Below are 22,138 nucleotides of genomic sequence, written 5' to 3'. Positions count from 1 at the left end.
GTGTCTTCAGCATGCTCGAAGAATATGTTCGAGTCAATGTTTGTTAGTCAATCCCTCCATGTGTTGCAGCTGTTGAACAGCAACGAGACATGCTGCCGCGGGGACTCTAACATATTATTCGAGCGCGCGGAAGACACTTAGTTAGCACACAAGCATGCTCGGATAACTCCTTATCAGAGCATGTTAGCTCATCATCACTATTAAGTACAGTAATATCTTGATGACGACGAGCCAAACTAAAACTGTAATCCCTTCCTTCCATGACCTGGGTCTAGCAGGGAATGATAGGAGTTGTAGTTTCATAAGAGCAATAGAGCCAATGGAGAACACTGGCATAGATTAATAAAATAGGCACCTTCTAATGGTTAATGCTCTTAACACCATAAGGAGAAGCAGTGCGTGAGGATATGTGCACACGTTGCGGATTTTGCTGCGGATCTGCAGCTGCGGGTCCGCAGCAAATTCCCATGAGTTTACAGTACAATGTAAACTTATGGAAAACAGAAAACGCTGTGCCCATGCTGTGAAAAAAAACGCGCGGAAACGCCGTGGTTTACATTCCGCAGCATGTCAATTCTTTGTGCGGATTCCGCAGCGGTTTACACCTGCTTCACAATAGGAATCCGCAGGTATAAAACCGCAGGGGAATCCGCGCAAAATCCGCGGTAAATCCACAGGTAAAACGCAGTGCCTTTTACCTGCGGATTTCTAAAATTCGCTGCGGAAAAATCCGCAGAGGTCCATTCTAAGTGTGCACATACCCTAAGGCTATGTGCACACGTATAATGGTCCACTGCGGATTTTTCTGCAACTGATTTGATAAATCTGTAGGGCAAAAACGCGTTTGAGAGGTGCAGAAAATGCAGATTGCATACGGTACAATGATTCTCTATGGCCCAGCTCCTATCTGCCGTATTTTACTGATCCGTATTATACGGTCTTGTACGGCCGTAGAAAATCGCAGCATGCTGCGTTTGTCACCGTATTGCACAAAAAAATCACCAATGAAAGTCTATGGGGGTGAGAAAAATACGGATTACACACGGACCAGCAGTGTGACTTGCGAGAAATACGCACCGGTGTTAGAGAGAAAAGCCGGCAATTCAGTGCGGTGTACAGTAAAATCACACTGACAGAATAGAATAGTTGGAATAAATGTCTACACATAGAACAGGTATATATATATACTAGCTTTACTACCCGGCTTCGCCCGGGGTAATAACTGCTGTTAGCAAAATAGAATGTGTTAACAAAAATTTATTCTGCACAAAAAAACCACAAAACAAATAGATAGAAATGTAATTATTAAAAGGCAAAAACTAAGCTAATAGAAGCATTTTACAACATATATTTCAACACCAGAGATATTCCACACAGATTTAACTAAATTGGCCAAGTAATGTGAAGTAATCTTCTACTACTTATTCGAGAGCCTTTTGATAAACGACATTCTTAGTTTTTCCTTCAGGTGCAAAGACAAACAGATTTTTGGCTGTTCCAACTCTTGAACAGGCCACATAAAGTTGACCATGAGAAAAGCATGGAGATTGTAAATCTAAGCTAGCTGAAGAGCCCGGCGTTGCCTGGGCATAGTAAATATCTGTGGTTAGTTATAGCACCTCACTTCTCTTATTTTCCCATCATGCCTCTCATTTTCCCCATCACATCTTTCATTTTCCCCCTCACATCTCTCATTTTCTCCCTCACACCTCTCATTTTCCCCCTCACTCCTCTTATTTTCCCCCTCACTCCTCTCATTCCCCCCTAACACTTGTCATTTCGACCTCACATCTGTCATTTTCCGATCACTCCACTATTTTCCCTCACTCCTCTCATTTTGCACTCACACCTTTTCATTTTCACCTCACACCTCTCATTTTTACCTCAATATATACATGTTTGTCATCTCCCTTATATATAGTATACACCTGTATGTCATCTCCTGTATATAGTATATACCTGTATGTCATCTCCCCTGTATATAGTATATACCTGCTGTGTGTCATCTCCCCTGTATATAGTATATACCTGTATGTCATCTCCTCCTATATATAGTATATACCTGTATGTAATCTCCTCCTGTATATAGTATATACCTGTGTGTCATCTCACCTATATATAGTATATATCTGTGTGTCATCTCCTCCTGTATATAGTATATACCTGTATGTCATCTCCTCCTATACATAGCATATACCTGTATGTCATCTCCTCCTGTATATACTACACTCACTGGCCACTTTATTAGGTACACCTGTCCAACTTCTTGTTAACACTTAATTTCTAATCAGCCAATCACATGGCGGCAACTCAGTGCATTTAGGCATGTAGACATGGTCAAGACAATCTCCTGCAGTTCAAACCGAGCATCAGTATGGGGATGAAAGGTGATTTGAGTGCCTTTGAACGTGGCATGGTTGTTGGTGCCAGAAGGGCTGGTCTGAGTATTTCAGAAACTGCTGATCTACTGGGATTTTCACGCACAACCATCTCTAGGGTTTACAGAGAATGGTCCGAAAAAGAAAAAAAATCCAGTGAGCGGCAGTTCTGTGGGCGGAAATGCCTTGTTGATGCCAGAGGTCAGAGGAGAATGGGCAGACTGGTTCGAGCTGATAGAAAGGCAACAGTGACTCAATTCGCCACCCGTTACAACCAAGGTAGGCCTAAGAGCATCTCTGAACGCACAGTGCGTCGAACTTTGAGGCAGATGGGCTACAGCAGCAGAAGACCACACCGGGTACCACTCCTTTCAGCTAAGAACAGGAAACTGAGGCTACAATTTGCACAAGCTCATCGAAATTGGACAGTAGAAGATTGGAAAAACGTTGCTTGGTCTGATGAGTCTCGATTTCTGCTGCGACATTCGGATGGTAGGGTCAGAATTTGGCGTAAACAACATGAAATCTTTGGGATGTGGTGGAATGGGAGATTCGCATCAGGGATGTGCAGCCGACAAATCTGCGGCAACTGTGTGATGCCATCATGTCAATATGGACCAAAATCTCTGAGGAATGCTTCCAGCACCTTGTTGAATCTATGCCACGAAGAATTGAGGCAGTTCTGAAGGCAAAAGGGGTCCAACCCGTTACTAGCATGGTGTACCTAATAAAGTGGCCAGTGAGTGTATATACCTGTAGGTAATCTGCTCCTGTATATAGTATATACCTGTGTGTCATCTCCTTCTGTATATAGTATATACCTGTATGTCATCTCCTGCTGTATGTAGTATGTACCTGTATGTCATCTCCTCCTCTATATAGTATATACCTGTGTGTCATCTCTCCTGTATATAGTATATATCTGTGTGTCATCTCCTCCTGCATATAGTATATACCTGTGTCATCTCCCCTGTAAATAGTATATACCTGTGTGTCATCTCCTCCTGTATATAGTATATATCTGTATGTCATCTCCTCCTGTATTAGACCTCGTTCACACGTTATTTGGTCAGTATTTTTACCTCAGTATTTGTAAGCTAAATTGGCAGCCTGATAAATCCCCAGCCAACAGTAAGCCCACCCCCTGGCAGTATATATTAGCTCACACATACACATAATAGACTGGTCATGTGACTGACAGCTGCCGGATTCCTATATGGTACATTTGTTGCTCTTGTAGTTTGTCAGCTTATTAATCAGATTTTTATTTTTGAAGGATAATACCAGACTTGTGTGTGTTTTAGGGCGAGGTTCGTGTGTCAAGTTGAGTGTGTTGAGTTGCGTGTGGCGACATGCATGTAGCGACTCTTGTGAGATGAGTTTTGTGTGGCGACATGCGTGTAGCAACTTTTTGTGTGTCGAGTTGCATGTGACAGGTTAGTGTAGCAAGTTGTGTGCAGCAAGTTTTGCGCGTGGCGAGTTTTATGTGTGGTGCCTTTTGAGTATGTGCAAGTTTTGTGTGAGGCAACTTTTGCATGTGTTGCAACTTTTGTGCATGTGGCAATTTTTCCGCGTGTGCAAGTTTTGCGTGTGGCGAGTTTTCCATGAGGTGAGTTTTGGGCGTGGCGAGTTTTGAGCGGCGACTTTTGTGTTTCAACTTTTATGTGGCGAGGTTGGTGTATGTGTGGTGAAATGTGCGCTGAGGGTGGTATATGTGTTCGAGCACGTGGTAGTGTGTGGCGCATTTTGTGTGTGTGTTCATATCCCCGTGGTGGTGTGGGGATTATCCCATGTCGGGGCCCCACCTTAGCAACTGTACGGTATATACTCTTTGGCGCCATCGCTCTCATTCTTTAAGTCCCCCTTGTTCACATCTGGCAGCTGTTAATTTGCCTCCAACACTTTTCCTTTCATTTTTTCCCCATTATGTAGATAGGGGCAAAATTGTTTGGTGAATTGGAAAGCGCGGGGTTAAAATTTCACCTCACAACATAGCTTTGACGCTCTCAGGGTCCTGCGTGTGACTGTGCAAAATTTTGTGGCTGTAGCTGCGACGGTTCAGATGCCAATCCCGGACATACATACATACACACATTCAGCTTTATATATTAGATATATATATATATATATATATATCACAAAAACAGGCAGCAGTCCACGTTCTTAAGTTGATATGCAGGTGTTTATTGTGCCCACATCTCCATGCAACGTTTCGGCTCTGACTGAGCCTTTCTCAAGCAATAAACAGACCTCTTAGTAACATATATATAGGGGCATACTCCCAACATCCCCAATGAGTACAACCAATCAGTGAATCCCATCAATTACATCTCATCATAATGTGTATAAGTGCCAGCAGTGTACTATTAAAAACATATAAAACAACTCCTTCATATGGTAACTATCTACTCATTTTTCATACCTCAGGAGAGACATATCGCTGATGGAGGAGATCACATGTTTATCGGCGTGCTGAGACTGCCAGTACGCATGTCAGAGCGTTTCTGTGTACATCCTGGTCACGTGTTTGGTAGGAGGCCAATGAGACCGCTAGTATCTGTATGACGTCACGCACCTGCGCAGTAGCCCACAAGGACTCCATCCTGGTTAGGGCATAAGGTGACTTCATTAACACCCTGCGCATGCGCCGTGGCGCCAGGGATTGCGATCTTATTAAAGATCACACACCGATCTTCGCATCTTTATAAAGGCGGTATAGATAATAAATGCCGACAACCACCATCATATTATTAATTAACGCACCATGTGGTTTGTGGCACATAAAAATGGTGAAGTCCCTATGTAATACATCAAAGGGCTTTCCATAAATATTTAAAAGGAAGTATTAATTCTTTTTTCTACTAAACAGATTTTTTTAAAAAAAAAGAAAAAATTCACACATGGTGATGTCAGTTAACCACCTCAGCGTTCTTAGAAGCATACTAGCTCCTTTTAGGCCATATAGACTCATATAAGTTGTGCCTAATCCTGCTATGAGCCACCAGAGAGTGTCTTAATTCAGACCCCCACCTGGTACTCATACAGTGTCTAGGGGGTGCCCCTCACCCCTCCGGACAAGGCGCCTCCACCCCTGACCTCAGTATAGCAGTAGCACCTTGGTCCTGGCTCTTATGAACAGGTGTGGTTGCAATTCACCAGTGTATATATTGCGCTATACCCTATGGCCACAACAACATTAATAACTTAAAGGGCCACTGTCACCCCCCCCCAGCCGTTATAAACTAAAAGAGCCACCTTGTGCAGCAGTAATGCTGCAGTCTAACAAGGTGGCTCTTTTAGTTTTTGATTCATTTATTACCTCAAAAAAGCGTTTTAAAAATTGGCCACACATACCAGATATTGTACCAGGAGGCGGTCCGAAGCGTCCTGTATGAATCCCCCAACTGCCGTCACTCATCTCTTCAGGGCCGATGGTCCCCGCCCCCTGAGCGCTGTTATCGTCTGAAATCCGGCGCCTGCGCTGTGCGTGCCTGCCTGGGGCCTGCGCAGTGTTCATTGTCAGTGCGGCCACCTGAATCCCCCGCCCCGCACTGTTATTCATTATGCACAGTGCGGGGCTGGGGTTCCTGGGCATGCGCACTGCGCTGTTTAGACGCTCCCCAGCTCCGACGCTCCCCAGCTCCCCCGCCTTCCCAGGAACCCCAGGCCCTTTAAATAAATTATGTAAGAGGCAATCGGATATTTAAGAAGATTTATTAAATGGCCTCCCACCATTCATGTACACAGCGATATACTCTCATAGAAATTATAAATCCATAAATATCATAAATTTATATTTTTTTGAAGAAATTATGCCTCCACCATATGTATGTCTCTCCAATCAAGGTCTTCCATTAGCAGCAACAGTACCTGGACAAGAAATATAGAAATATACAAAATAAAATTAGGAACATACTTATACAAACAAAGTATTCCCAAATATAGAAAATTCCAAAGTTTTTTTCAACTATACAATTCCAATGTAGAAACGCCGTTCTTATATAACTGTATGTAAATTTAAGTCCGCATTCAGGCCCATAGGCCTAAGTGTATTCAATTTATAAATCCACATCCAATATGTTCATGTGGATTTATAAATTGAATACACTTAGGCCTATGGGCCTGAATGCGGACTTTAATTTACATACAGTTATATAAGAACGGCGTTTCTACATTGGAATTGTATAGTTGAAAAAAACTTTGGAATTTTCCACGGGAACTCAAACATATTTTTCGGGCACACCACAGACACCCGGTTAGCACACGAGCGTGCTCAGATACCACCTTATCCCAGCACGTTCGCTCATCACTAAACACTATGTTAGGCCAGTCTCACACGTCCAGATAATTCCGGTACCGGAGTTATCCGTGTCCGTGTGTCCGTGTGCTCACATGGCACATCAGTGTGGCACACGTGCGGCAGCAGTGTGCTGCCCGTGTGCCGACTGGGTACCACACGGACCGTGCACGAGACAGCGCTAGAGATAAGCGCTGTCCCCTGCATCTTGTGTTGAAGCCGGAATTCATTCCTTCCCCCCAGCAGCGTTCGCTGGAGAGAAGGAATGAAAAATCATTGTTTTTTTATTTTTTGTGTGTTTAAAATAAAGATCCCGGTCACCGCCCGCCCCCCACCCCCTGTGCGCCCGCCCGCTGGAAATCAAATACTCACCCGGCTCCCTCGATGCTTCCTCTCAGCGCCGCAGCTTCTTCCTGTATGAGCGGTCACGTGGTACCGCCCATTGCAGTGATGAATATGCGGCTCCACCCCTATGGGAGGTGGAGCCGCATATTCATCACTGTAATGAGCGGTACCACATGACCGCTCATACAGCAGAAGCTGCGGCGCTGCGAGGACGCATCGAGGGAGCTGGGTGAGTATTTGATTTCCAGCGGGCGGGCGCACAGGGGGTGGGAGGGGGGTGGTGACAAAGATCTTTATTTCAACCACAAAAAAAAAAAAATGATTTTTCATTTCTTCTCTCCAGCGAATGCTGCTGGAGAGAAGAAATGAATGGCGGCTTCAGCACCACAAGCTGGGAGGACAGCGCTTACTGTAGCGCTGTCTCCTGCACGGCACACGGACGGCACACGGACAGCATCCGTGTACGGTACGTGTTTTACACGGACCCATTGACTTTAATGGGTCTGTATGATCTGTGCGCTCCCACGAACACTGACATGTCTCCGTGTTTTTCAAACGGACACACGGTCCGTGAAAACACGCTGACATGTCCAGAGACACATTGATTTTAATGTGTCTACGTGAGTCAGTGTCTCCGGTACGTGAGAAAACTGTCACCACACGCACCGGAGCCACTGACTTGTGAAATCGGCCTAAGTAATTAGGACAGTTTATGAAATAACATTTTGCAAAGCTTTTCCTATGCATTGCAGTGTTAAAAATGGCCATCGAATGGATTTCACATGGATGGCAATGTATGCTGTCCTTGATTTTCACAGACCCATAGACTTCTATGGATGATTTTGATCCATGATTCAAAAATAGACATGTCGCATTATTTATTTTTTTTGCTGACACACAGTCCTCATTAAAGCATACATTCAAACAGTAAAAACAAAGGCAGAACACGTTTGTTAAAAAAGGGCATCTCAATGAAATTTACGTTAGCACACTTATTTTGCATTGCACATACTGTATCTAGAAAAATCCTCTGCTGGGTTTTTGCAGAGTTGCAAAGAAGTTGGTTAATAAGGAGTAGTTAGTTAGCCATTAGATACTAGGGGGAAAGTAATCAAGATCGGCGTATTAGGCCACGTGCACACGTTGAGTGTTTGGTAAGTTTTTTACCTCAGTATCTGTAAGCCAAAATCAGGAGTGGGTGATAAACACAGAAGTGGTGATGTGTTTATATTAGGGTATGTGCACATGTTCAGGATTTTTTGAGTTTTTTTCGCATTTTTTCGTGATAAAAACGCCATAAAACGCATAAAAACGCATACATACGCATCCTATCATTTGGAATGCAATCCGCAATTTTTGTGCACACGATGCGTTTTTTTCCGCGAAAAAAACGCTTCGCGGTAAAAAAAAGCAGCATGTTCATTAATTTTGCAGATTTTTCGCTTTTTCCCGCTATTTAACGCATTGGGAAAGCTAAAAAAAAAACACAAAAAAAGCTCAAAAAAAGCAAAAACGCATGCGGATTTCTGGCAGAAAGGTCCGTTTTTTGTCAGGAAATTTCTGCAAGAATTTCTGCACATACCCTCATACTTTTGCTCTGATTGTCACACTCCTGGTTTTAGCTTACAATTACTGAGGTAAAAAAATCATCAAATACTGAACATGTGAACACAGCCTAACAGAAACACGCCACCACTTCTGTATTTATCACCCACTCCAGGTTTTGGCTTATAAACACTGAGGTAAAATACTGACCAAATACCGAACATGTGAACATGGCCTAACAGAAACACGTCACCACTTCTGTATTTATCACCCACTCCGGGTTTTGGCTTATAAATACTGAGGTAAAATACTGACCATATACTGAACATGTGAACATGGCCTAACAGAAACACGTCACTACTTCTGTATTTATCACCCACTCTGGGTTTTGGCTTGCAGATACTGAGGTAAAATACTGACCATATACTGAACATGTGAACATGGCCTAACAGAAACACGTCACTACTTCTGTATTTATCACCCACTCTGGGTTTTGGCTTGCAGATACTGAGGTAAAAAACTCACCAAATGCTGAATATGTGCACGTGGCCTAAGAACCATGCTGGAGTCAGAAAAGTACTCCAGTCATAGTTATATCCCCTCCTGCTAAGCTAAAATGCCAAAAGTCCCCATATTTTAGGTAATTACACATTCCACAAAAATTGCCACTTTTCAATGCCAACTTTCTGATGAGTTTCCCTTTTGTTTCCTAAAAAAATGCCCTCAGTGAGCAGCACTGCTTGATGTATGAGTGAATGAATGATGTACCCGTCAGCTGTAAACTGTGGGAAAGCACCAGTAAGGACGTATTCCCATGCTTCACGTTGGTTGCAGAAATTTCCAATCTTTTTTTTGCCACCAATTTTCTCCATGGCAATATTTTTTTTTGCGCTTCTGTGTACATGAGAATCAATGGATTGTTGGTTTGTAGCTTTGCGCACTGATTTGGGAATAAGACCGTTTTTGTATTTTTGATGTTTCCATCTGGCTCCACTTGGTGGCACTGCAGCACAGTTGTGCTCGGTGTTAGCTAGGCGTTGCAATAAGCCGAGCGTGCTCTCACTGGGGAGACATAGGTGTTAAATACTGCTCATTACATGTCCTCAGAACACTCCGCTCTTGTCAACAACCAGGCCTTTAGCACAGGCAGGCCTGGAGGAGCGCACATAAAATACTGCTGCTGACACTGACTTGCACAGCTCTGGGTTAGCAGTCAGGAAAAAGAGTAGTGAAATTTAGTATTAACCCTTTAAGGGCAAGTTGATATATACTCTATTGCCCATGTTAAGCCTCATCTTAGCATAAGATCCATATCAAAGAGGTATTCCAGTCTGCAAAAGTGATCACCTATCTATTACTGTACTGGCAAAGATAGACAAGCGATGTGTTCGTCTACCTCTCGCATAAACACGTAATGTGTGGCCTGCCGTTCCATTGATCTCCTGTCTGCAATCTTGTGGCCAACAGTGAACCAGACTCTGTTGATCAGTGGAGGGTCCCAGTATGGAATAGTTAAAGGGAACCTGTCACCCCCCCCCCGGGCGTTTGTAACTAAAAGAGCCACTTGTGCAGCACTAATGCTGCATTTGGACAAGGTGGCTCTTTTAGTTATGCTCCCTGCACACGCTGAAATAAACACTTATAAAATGTGCCCCCTCATACTGTGAAATCGCCAGGGAGGCGGGACTTTCCTTCCTAATCAGATGCAGCACAGCCGTCATTCAGTTGTCCTGCTATCTAGTGGTATGTACACAAGGACTCTGGCTGCCAGGATGTCACGTGATAGAGAGGAGGAACCCGATGAAGGCTGGCGCATAGGTAGTCGGCGATCTACATTGCTGGGGATAGCAAACTACAATCGTTTTTTCTGGGGAGACAATCAGTAGAATTAAAATGGCTGCAACCTTGTTACACTAAGGCTAGTTTCACACATCAGTTTTTTGTTTTCAGGCTAAATCCGGCAAAAGTCTAAAAAAAACGATCCGAAGTAAATTGTGGAAAACTGATGCGCCGGATCCAGTTTTTAGCTGGATCTGGCCTTCTTTAATGTGCATGGATTTTTTGACTTCCTGGTTCCAGGGAAGAGGAGAGAGAGAGAGAGAGAGAGAATATGTTAGTACTGGTGTCTGAGCATGTGCAGTAGAAGCTCCCCTGCTGTGACCTGGGGATAATCTATACAATGTATAGTCATTCAGAAAGATATGGCTCTCAGAAGTTCGAGAGGACACTTCTTACCTCATCATTTCTGGAATCTCAGCATTAATAATTATTAGTTTGTATTTTTTTTTCTCTTCCTGGAGAACCCCTTTAAGCTCCACCCTGTACTGTGTGAGAACATCCCATATTTTATGCAAAGTTGCATGAGCCACACCTATTATGTTGGGATAATTCATGCATCATGCCTGTGAAAAAACTAGGCTGTTGGCATGTATGTAGGAAAGTCTTATGTATTAAAACTTTTAAATAAATTGACCAGGTTAAAGTCTTTGATTGGGAATATATTTCTAGTGGATCTAAACACTCGAAAACACAAAATGAAGTGTCCCTACTGTGCAATGTCTCGAATACGACATAACTATAAAATTGAATCTAAAAATTCTCTATATAGAGGCTTATAGTGGTTTACAAGCCTGGCAGAGCCACGATATTCATGAGCCATTGAAAAGGAAGAATCCATAAACCTCTATATTATGTACTTAAAAGGGATAATAAAGAAAGGCGGGTGTTATTGGATCTAAAGCAAGGACAATTAGGCAAATCAATCTAGATCACAACATTCACATAGAAGGTTAACTTGTAATTTTATGTAGAGAAGGATAGTGCTTGTTATTTAATGGTAGGAGACCTGCAGGTAAATACAGAGATTGTGAGAGTCCATAAATAGAGCCAAAGTAACCAAACACGAGATTCATCTTGCATTCTAGTGGTGTTATCTCTGAGCTTCCTGCGCACATTGATGAAATGCAAGGAATCATAAATGCTCAACCTTAAACACAGCCTCAGGCTACTAAACAAGGACTCAGGACTGCATTTTACAAGAATATACGCTCAGTTATAGCACCTATTCTTTCCTTATGTCCAGTATCAGACTTGGGTGGCAAGAGTCCACCAGTATCATTGACTATGGGGGACCACTGTTCAACTATATTCAAATACTATATGACCCTCGTCACAAATTTACCTATGCTTGTATATGATAATAAAATGGGTAGTTTGTTGAATGAATGACTAAATGAATCATAATATGATGGGGGGTAAGTGGCCTGTTCCTGCACACGGGTCCACCGGGGGAATCACCTGTCCTGCTGTGGGCTAGTCTGGGTCTGCTTTGACCCTTTATTGCCATCCTTTTTGCCAAGCTCTTATCAGTTTTCTCTTCACTTTAACTAGGAGCTGATGTCATTCCATGTACTCTATTAATTAAGGCACGCTATGTTCATGCGGAACCCGCTAGGGCCGTGGGGTACTCGGAAGCGGGTCGGACGCGGTGACCCGGTCTGTGGCCCTGGGCGTGCAATGAAATAGGGATAGATGATGGAAAGGAATAAAGTTTCTATAGGAAAAGGGGAATGTTCGTGACGCCACCTGTGGTACTCGGCCAGGGATGGCTGACGCTGCTTAAAGGGACCGCTGGGGCTGATGGCGATGCAGCAGAGTTGGTATAGCTCTCCATAGGTAGAGCTTAGTACCCAGGGTGAGTGAGGCAGGAAAGAATCGAGAGGACACAGCAGGGTGCAGTTTCCACACTTTTACTCACCGTTCGGATGTTATTCCCCAGCCAGGGTGCTGTGTCCTCCAGATCAGTGGCCCAGCAAACTCTCCAGTAGCTTGGGACACTTGTCCATTACCCCCTTCATAAGTGCCTTTCCTGGTCGACTCACTGTGCTGGCTCTCACCTCTCCTGCCCTGCGTTTCACACCCAGTGTCCCGGGCCAGTAGTCACGGGTCCTGGAGGGCGACATCTTCACTTTCCCCTTGACCCTCTTTGTCTACCTTTTCAGCGAAATAGATGTGCTTGTGGCTGTCACACTTGCAGACATGACAGCCTCCAGGCTCCTAGCTGGGACTTGTAGTTCCTCACTAGATCAGGGGCCAGTTCCCCTACTGCGATCTGGTCCCTCCACCTGGCGTTGGTCAGGGTGGATGCGGGCCCCATGGGTGGTTTCCACACTTCCTGTGCCCCTAGGACCCCTTCTTTCCCTCTGGGAGCTTCTCTCCCTTCTCTCTCTCTCTCTCTCACTCGTGGTGGGACGGGCTCCTCACAGCTCCAGTTCTCAGCTCCAACCCTCTCTCACATCTGATCTTCTCTCTTCCTCTCCACAGACTGGCTGACTTCCTCACTCTCTCCTCCCCTTGTTCACTTTCTCCACCCACACCTTCTATCTAATCCCTCCCGGGCCTGGAGAGGTCTAGTGATGGGGGCAAGTGTTAGGGTTCTGTACAGTGACCTTACCAGAGAGTTGAGGTACCACACCTCTGGATGAGATGCAGTACCTCTGTGGCTACTGGACCCTCAGGGGTGCCACATTCACATAGGGTAACTTAATTAATTACACATGGAAATACCCTTTTCAGTGAAGAGGACACAAATTCTTGTGTCATCTACTGAATATATCAATCCAGTTAATATCGACCCTTTAAAGGGCAATTCTTTCTTTAGGCGTGGAAGAGTAAGTGTAAGGGTTTAGGTGCATTGCCATACCATAATTAGTTTATTGGTCAGATTATACATTTGATATCAAAGGAATATGGAGGTTTTTTGCTTATAGACACAGGGTATTTTCACACAATCTTTTTTCTGACAGGTTTGAAGTGTATTGTTGTCATGTTTTCAGCCTTTTGAGTGTCTTTTAACCATGTTATTCTTCCAAAGATGTCAAGTGGTTTAAAAGAAGTAACTTGACCAATCTTTAGATATCCTTTGCTCTGAAGATGCTCAATATTTTCCACTAGTCAATGGGAAGGCTCAATATTTTCCAATACTACTAGTCAATGGGAAGACTCAAGAGATGCCCCGAAAACTCTTGGGTGGTATTGAGCATTTTTGCATGAAAAACCACTAGTGGTTTCTTCATTGTTCAATGGAGTGATAGAAAAAAAACACTGATAATGCAAGTAAGTAAGAAAAAGCAAGTAAAAACACTTGAGGTCAAAGAACAATGAAAAACGATCAGGAAACAACCAAAACCGCAAAAAAAGACACTTCAGGTTTACAAAATGCAAGAGAAGTGGAATGTTTCCCAAAGTGTCTTTTGCTTGAAAAACAGATGTTTCCCTTTCCCCTCCATGCAGTTCCCGGCGGTGTAGTTAGTGCGCTCACGCTCCTCTGCTCTTAAAGGGGCACATAGTGAAATGAACCCAGCCAATGGCAGGGAGACATCACCTGCTAGATGGCTCCCAGCCAATAGCACCCAAAGATTCATTAGGTAGTGTGTAGTCTGCTAATGAAGTTGTGAGGTCCCCTGGTGAACCTGAAGTCCCTGGTGGTTGTGCGGCCAGTCTTAAACCCAAAGTCCTAGTCCTAGTGTGGCAAGTGCCTGAACGTCGTCCCCCGGTCTGTGTTTGGCCAGTCCCTGAATCAGTATTGGAGACTTGTGTGTTTTAACATATGCCTATTTTCATTTTCCGTGTATCTGGACTGTCCTAACAGTCTCAGAATCAGCCTTGTCTGAACCATTCCGCAGAGGATCCTGAATCGAGTAGTCTGAACAAAGCTACAGTCTTTGTCCATGTCTGTAACCATTCTATAGGGGATCCATAACTTAGTAGTCTGAATGGAGCCCGACTACTATCCGTGTCTGTGTACCTGACCCCTGGGGTCAGCAGCTGCAGTACCGGGAACTGACTAAAAGTAGTACCTGGTGGCTACCTAAAGCTCAAGACTGACTCCACCATCTAGAGCTCCAGTGAACATCTGTTAGCCGCTTAGCTACGCCCCTCCTAGGTACGTCCGTCCCCGTGGTACAGTGGGTCCGCGAACCACGTACGCCACCTGCATCTGTAACACTGTATATGCCATTTGATACTGCATAACAGACCAAGTATTACTGTTTATGCCATTTGATACTACATAACAGACCAAGTATTACTGTTTATGCCATTTGACCATTTGATACTGTATGATAGGCCAAGTATTACACACCATACACACCATCTGATACTGTATGATAGACCAAGTATTACTGTATATGCCATTTGATACTATGTGATAAACCAAGTATTACACACCATCTGATACTGTATGATAGACCAAATATTGAATTCCATCTGATACTGTATGACAAACCAAGTACTATACACCATCTGATACTGTATGATAGACCAAGTATTACTGTATATACCATCTGATACTGTATGATAGACCAAGTATTACTGTATGTACCATCTGATATTGTATGATAGACCAAGTATTACATACCATATGATTCTGTATGATAGAAATACACATTTAGTAGAATTTTACTTTAAAAAACTGAATTGTTCTCCATCTTTAAGGAGTGCAGTGGAGTCGGCTGTGCAGATGTACAACCACTTGGAAGAACGAGTGCATGCTCTAGTTACTAAGTCCAACCGTAGACTGGAACTTTTAGAGTCAATATTGAAGATCCAGGAGTTGGAGAAACAATTTAACCAGGTAAAGAATGCAATAAATAAGTGAATGACATCAATAAATAATCATGCACACATAAGGAAAATGAAGGCAGGATTGACCTTGAAATATCATAAAAAACACAGCAGTGTTCCACATGAAACAGTGTCACCGCTGTTAATGAGTTGTGCCTAATAATGCAGTTTCGGTGGAGTCCAAGAGCATCAAGTTCCACTTCTGCACAGAACCTACTGACAGGTGTGGCAATGTTTTTGAAGCAGACATGATTTCTTATGCTGTACATCCTCTATAACTTCATATTTGCCTGCACAGCTTACTTCATGGATGGATGGAGATGGAGAAAATCAGCTTCATGAGATGGACACTATGGAATGGACATTAGAATGTTTGGAGAAGTATCACAAAAAGTTTAAGGAATTCTTCCTCCAAGCAACAGTAAGTATTCCGTATACATATTGAAAAGTTATACTGCATGTCCATCACACTCCGATTTGTATTTCTTTTTAAATGAAAACAAATTGCTTTACTTCCCCTCCCTGGCTCCAGTGATGAATTTCCGCATCTTCTCACTGAGTCTGTTATTGTCCAGCGTGCTGACATCAATCAGTGATCTCAGCGGCTTAGTTATTGACTGCAGCACTGTTGACTTGACAGCAACGCTGCAGACTTTGACACACTGGTAGCAGTGGCCGAGACTCAGCTCTGGACCCTGGGAGGGTGAGTAAAATACACTGTTTTTTAAAACAAACTGCACCAGAGAAATTTTCCAAAACTGGAAACACCCTTTAATCCCCAAATTGTTGTTGCTTGGTTTGAGCTGCAGAGCCTGTATGATTTGTGACAATATGTTCCCATTTTTGTCATTAATCCATATTATTTTTAGGTGCATTATAACCATGGGCTGGTCCTTTTGGATGATGCAAATAAGTTCAGTGGCTCCATGTTTCCAGAGATGGATTCTTTCAAAGTCACAAGAGGAACCTTCCAGACCAAACTAAGTACCTTCTACATGAATGTTGAAAAGCAAAGGGAAGAACTGGAGAAGCTGCTACATCTGTACCGGTTTTGTGACAAGGTATATCATAAAATATCATATTTTCAAGCATTATTGCTTATTTTGGTCATGAGAAATTAAGTGAATAAATGTCTTAATTGTAACTACCTGGTGATCTGTCTTATCTGCTAGATCACACAGCTCACCATGAGCTGCAGCCGCTACGTAGGACAACTGAAGATGGCTGAACAAAGGTATTGCCTACCAGAGACTCAGCAATGCCTGGAGAGCTATCTCCAGAGAATAACCGAGGAACTGTCAGATGAGAAATTTCAAGAGATGAAAGAAGAATCCTATAAACTAAGCAGTTGTAGAGGACTAGCTGTTTGGAATGAGACCTGGCTCAAATGTCAGGAAGCAAAGCAACTTATAGAAGAAACTTTAGAGAAGTGTAAAGATGAGCAAACTGCAGCCTTAGCTTGGCACAAGGAAACCACATTGTCTTCTAATGTTAGTAAAGGAGAAGACACCACGGTCAACTTCTCAAGTGAAGTCACACAAGCAAGCCGAAAAGAAGACGATGAATTTCGAACTCGGGGTAGCATGAGATCGGCAGAATCAACAGTTATTAATTGCTGTAGTTTTGGTCTCCATGCTGGTTCAATGGGTCTATTTCTTAAAGCTTCTAGGAGTCAAAGAAACGTAAGACCAGCAAGAGAAACTATGATTTCCCAGGGATGTTCTACAAGTGAAGAAACCAAAACCATCAATGGGTCTGACCCAGAGAGCAGTGAAGTAATGGCTCAGAACTCCAACAATGAGGCTCTAGAGATATTACATACTCCTAGTCCAAAGCTTCCTAGGCCAGCCCCAGTACAGCCATCCTCTGCAACAAATACAGACCATTTTACATGGGTATCCTATGGCAGGACCAATAGTGATGACTCGAGCATTCTGACTCAGAGTGACAGTAGTAAAATAAAGCAGTCAGGTAGAAGATGCATTTTATCTAGGCATGCCAGCTTCTCCACAGGGGACTCTAGTTCTCAATACTCCTCTGAAAGTTCTTCAGCCAATTCTCCCTTACTACCAATGGAACCACTTACCTCACGCCTGCCTTGGATGAGAAGAGCCATGACTGAAACTTCCAGGGAAAATGATTGGGCAACAAAATTCAACTTTGCGTAAGTGAGCCTTGTGCAGCTTTTCTGGTCAAACACATTGCATCAAAAGATATATTTAACCAAATAAGTTCACTTCTCAATCGAGGCAAAGAATTTATAAAATTCTAAAATACATTTTTTGTCACATTCAACTAAAGCTTAAGGTTATTTTTGTGTTGTGAATAAAATAATGCTCATACTTGTGCACATGGCAGTATTACAGACATATAATATATATTTATACAGAATATATATACATCTATGTTTAATAGTTTCAGAATTTTTGAGGTTATTATAGTACACACAGCACATATATCACTAAGGCTGGTTTCACACTTGCGTTTTTGTCCGCTGCGTTTTTGCGCTAAAAAACGCATGCATTTTTTTTCTATACTTAACATTAAAAAACGCATGCGTTTTTTAGCGTGCGTTTTGACGCGTTTTCGGCAACGCATGCTTTTTTGACGTGTGCGTTCATTTGCAGAAATGCAACATGTAGTAATTTCTAGCGGCGTTTGCTTGCGTTAAAAACGCATGCGTTTTTATAGAAAAACACAACAAAACACAAGAAAAATCAAGAAAACCCTAACCCTAAACACAAGAAAAAACAAGAAAACCCTAACCCTACCCCTAAGCCTAACCCTACCCCTAACCCTGACAAGCCAACCCCCACCATCAAGGTGATAAAGGGATCCAAACCCTAACCCTACCCCTAACCCTAACCCTATATGACAGTCAATTCTCTACGAGTTTATATTTTTAGTACTCTATAGCAATACCGTATATCTTGGGGTGTCCACATTGAACAAAGCTTTTTATTAGAAGAATGTCCTGGTCACCAGATCAACATAATAGCCAATTCCTATGGATCCCTAGGGTTAGGGTTAGGGGTAGGGTTAGGGTTAGGGTTTGGATGCCTTCATCACCTTGATGGTTGGGGTTGGCTTGTCAGGGTTAGGGTTAGGGTTAGGGTTTGGATGCCTTTATCACCTTGATGGTGGGGGGTGGCTTGTCAGGGTTAGGGTTAGGGTTTGGATGCCTTTATCACCTTGATGGTGGGGGGTGGCTTGTCAGGGTTAGGGGTAGGGTTAGGGTTAGGATCCCTAGGGTTACTAGGGATCCTAACCCTAACCCTAGCTATTTCTGTTTATAGTGGGTTTTCTAGTTGATTTTGATGATTGGCAGCTGTCACACACTTCTCAGCATGCATTTAAAAAACGCAAACGCAGGAAAAAACGCATGTAAACGCCGCAAAACGCCGCGTTTTTTTTCTGCATGCAAAAACGCATGCGTCTAAAAAAAACGCGGCGTTTTGCCGCGTTTACATGCGTTTTTTCACCACATGCGTTTTTTAAAAAAAACGCTGCAGATCAAAACGCAAGTGTGAAACCAGCCTAAGGTGTATGTGAATCATCCCATAAGGGATAGTCTTTAATAACAAGTCATTGGTTCCAAAGTTGTTTTCCTACTGTCTTCTGCTGGACCTTCGGGGCAATATCTTGGTTTTGTACTGTGGTGCATCAGTCCGACCCTTCTAGAAGAGAATAGGATGCCTCACAGAGTCATTATGCAGAGAGCACACTGAGAACATAAAAGTCACAAATTCGAATCAATATGGGACTCTATTTTGAATTGCATCGGGTCCTACACCTGACTTTTCGAACTTTGCTATAGGTAGATATAAAGATGGCTATTTCACAGTTGATTGTGCTCATGATGATAACATTTGACCATAGTTCTGGAGTAACTGTGAATATGTTTGTAATGTTTTCATGCAAATAAACTTGGAATCTTTTCTTTAATTCCTGACCAGTAAGCTCCACCGAATAATGGAAGAACTGCTTGCCACAGAGAGAGACTATGTATGTTCCCTGGGTTATGTTCTTTCCCACTACCTAAGTGAGATGGATCAGCCAGATCTCCCACCCACCCTACGTGGATATCATGCTGCCATATTTGGAAACCTGGAAAAACTCTATGAATTCCATAGCCATATTTTTCTACAGGAACTTACAAGCTGCAGAAGAGACCCAAGTCACGTAGGGCGTTGTTTTCTGAAACATGTGCGTGTATTACAGAAAGTATTTTTTTACTGATTTGTTTAAAGAAAAGCTGTCATGTCACTGTTTAGTAAAAAAGTCTTCTTCATCATAAAGTAATAGACACTGCATTGGTCTGGTCTTCTGCATTCCTCCTAGAAATTTATGAATTTACTAGATGGTGGCCCGATTCTAACGCATCGGGTATTCTAGAATATGTATATAGTTTATTTATGAAGTTTTCAGAATAATGCAATTTATACACAGGATTCGGCCGGCCGGGCGCGACCAATTAGTGAAGCGTGGTTCAAATTCCGTGCCAATTCGCGGCCGGACTGCACCTGTCGCTGATTGTTCGTGGCCGGGCGTGACCAATCAGTGAAGCCAGGGCCTGCTCCAGGTTTTTTAGGGCCCGGGCGAAAGAGTCTCAGTGGGCCCCCCTCTTTAACACATACCATGATTCATGATGCACAGATACAGCAGAGAAATATAGCACAGCCAAGTAGCATACAGCCCACGTAGTATATAACACAGCCCACGTAGTACATAGCACAGCCCACGTAGTATACAACACAGCCCACGTAATATATTGCACAGCCACGTAATATATTGCACAGCCACGTAATATAATGCACAGAGACGTAGTATATACAGTAACTGTCATGTCGGACGCTGTTCATACCAGGGCGTTCGACAGACAGCGGTAATTCCGCTTTTGTCCACTATGCGCTCAGTGGCGTCGGCTAGTTTTTATCTAGCTGGTCCAGGGTTAATTTAGCTGGTGCTCAGATTGGAAGCTGGGTCACGCCCACTGCCTTTAAATAGTTCTTCTGAACATTGGGCGTCGCCGATTATAGCTTCTGTCTTGTGCTTGGTTATCTCGGTCTGGAGTGGTGGTCTAGGAAAAGGAGTATCGTGTCTGGTGGTGTATATTTCCCTTTGTCATATTTTCCTCCTTCCTATATTTGTATTTGTTTTGCCCTGTGCACTTATTGTGTATTCCTGAGTGACTGCGGCGTGGTGTATATTTTCCGTTATCCTTGTCTGTGCTAACTGTGGGTATTGGTTAGTGGTCTCTTCACTGGGTGGTGGGTGGAGGTTTCAGCCTAGGGTTGAAACAGGAGACAGGGTGAGGGTGGAGGCCCAGACATGCACACCATCAGTGTAAACTCTGGGAGAGGGTCAGTCAGGGTTTCCCAGAGTTGAGGGAAATTGCAGGGGCCTGGGTTATTAGCTCTTGCCTACCTAGGCTCCCCATGACAATAACACAGCCCACGCAGTATATAACACAGGCCACGTAGTATAGAGCACAGCGATGTAGTTTATTGCCCAGCCACGTAATGTATACCACAGCCACGTAGTATATAGCACAGAGACATAGTATATAACACAGCCCACGCAGTATATAACAGCCCATGCAGTATATAACACATAGTATTTTGCACAGCCACGTAATATATTGCACAGCCGCGTAGTATATAGCACAGCCACGTAGTATATAACACAGCTCATGCAGTATATAACACAGGCCACGTAGTATAGAGCACAGCGATGTAGTATATTGCCCAGCCACGTAATATATACCACAGCCACGTAGTATATAGCACAGAGACGTAGTATATAACACAGCCCATGAAGTATTTAACACAGCCCACATAGTATATAGCAATGTGGGCACCATATCACTGTTAAAAAAAAGAATTAAAATAAAAAATAGTTATATACTCACCTTCCATCTGCCCCCAGATCCAGCCCAGGCGTTTACCGATGCTCTTCGTAACGCTCCGGTCCCAAGAATGCATTGCAGTCTCGCGAGATGATGACGTAGCGGTCTCGCGAGACCACTATGTCATCATCTCGCGAGACCGCAATGCATGGACCGGAGCGTCGCGAGGAGCAGCGGGAAAGGTGACGGAAGGTGAGAATATAATGATTTTTTATTTGTTTATTATTTTTAACATTAGAACTTTTTTACTATTGATGCTGCATAGGCAGCAGCAATAGTAAAAAGTTGGTCACACAGGGTTAATAGCAGCGTTAACAGACTGCGTTACACTGCAGCATAACGCGGTGTAACGCAGCCATTAACCCTGTGTGAGCGCTGACTGGAGGGGGCACTGACAGAGGGTAGGAAGGGGCAAATTCGCAGCCGGACTGTGCCCGTTGCTGCAGCCTGCCGTCGCGACCAATCAGCGACACGGGATTTCCGTGACAGACAAACAGACGGAAGTGCCCCTTAGACGATTATATATATATAGATGGTAAACAAGAGTTGCCATTAATTTTGTCTTCAATACTGTTAAATTAGTGCTGAAGTTAGTAGACTGTTTAACAACACGCCTACCAAGAGTAATGGTAACACCCAGATGTCAATGTATCTGTATATATCCAGGGTGAATAACAGAGGAATGCAGTAACTCAACTTTCAAAGAAAAGATTCTTCAAAGTTGTTATTTCATAGCAATATGAATATTTAGTAAGATGGATAACATCTCTGGGAGTTGAAATATCTGTGTAAATAAATGGAAATAAATCTTTCTTAATTCTACTTATTGATGACAGAGATTTAATCAGAATCTAATTACTTGTATCTGTATTGTACTGTATATATATTTGTATACTGATACATATATTAGTCATAAAATTGGTTTAACGCTTTCAACTGCAACTTAAAAGCAATCCATCACCAGGTAGAAAATAGTCATTATTGCTATTATCTTGTTCTCTTAAATGTTCATTTTTTATCTTTTGTTTATTTTTTATTTGT

At 43.1% G+C, this 22,138-nt stretch overlaps 1 protein-coding gene across 3 annotated transcripts in view; it reads left to right on the top strand.

Moving 5' to 3' along the window:
• Positions 1-22,138, top strand: part of KIAA1755 (KIAA1755 ortholog) — an 81,517-nt gene that overhangs the window by 35,449 nt on the left and 23,930 nt on the right. For 2 of the 3 annotated variants that reach the window (XM_077251620.1, XM_077251619.1), the window contains exons 9-13: positions 15,061-15,199; positions 15,488-15,610; positions 16,059-16,250; positions 16,362-17,353; positions 19,146-19,395. In XM_077251620.1, coding sequence (XP_077107735.1) covers positions 15,061-15,199; positions 15,488-15,610; positions 16,059-16,250; positions 16,362-17,353; positions 19,146-19,395 — 1,696 coding nt within the window. The remainder of the gene's footprint in view (positions 1-15,060; positions 15,200-15,487; positions 15,611-16,058; positions 16,251-16,361; positions 17,354-19,145; positions 19,396-22,138) is intronic. The other variant, XM_077251621.1, reaches the window with a different exon arrangement.

The sequence above is a fragment of the Ranitomeya variabilis genome, chromosome 4 (genome assembly GCF_051348905.1).
Source record: "Ranitomeya variabilis isolate aRanVar5 chromosome 4, aRanVar5.hap1, whole genome shotgun sequence".
Lineage (NCBI taxonomy): Eukaryota > Metazoa > Chordata > Amphibia > Anura > Dendrobatidae > Ranitomeya > Ranitomeya variabilis.
Note: the sequence above shows the minus strand (reverse complement) of the source record. Positions and strands in the feature narration are given on the sequence as shown.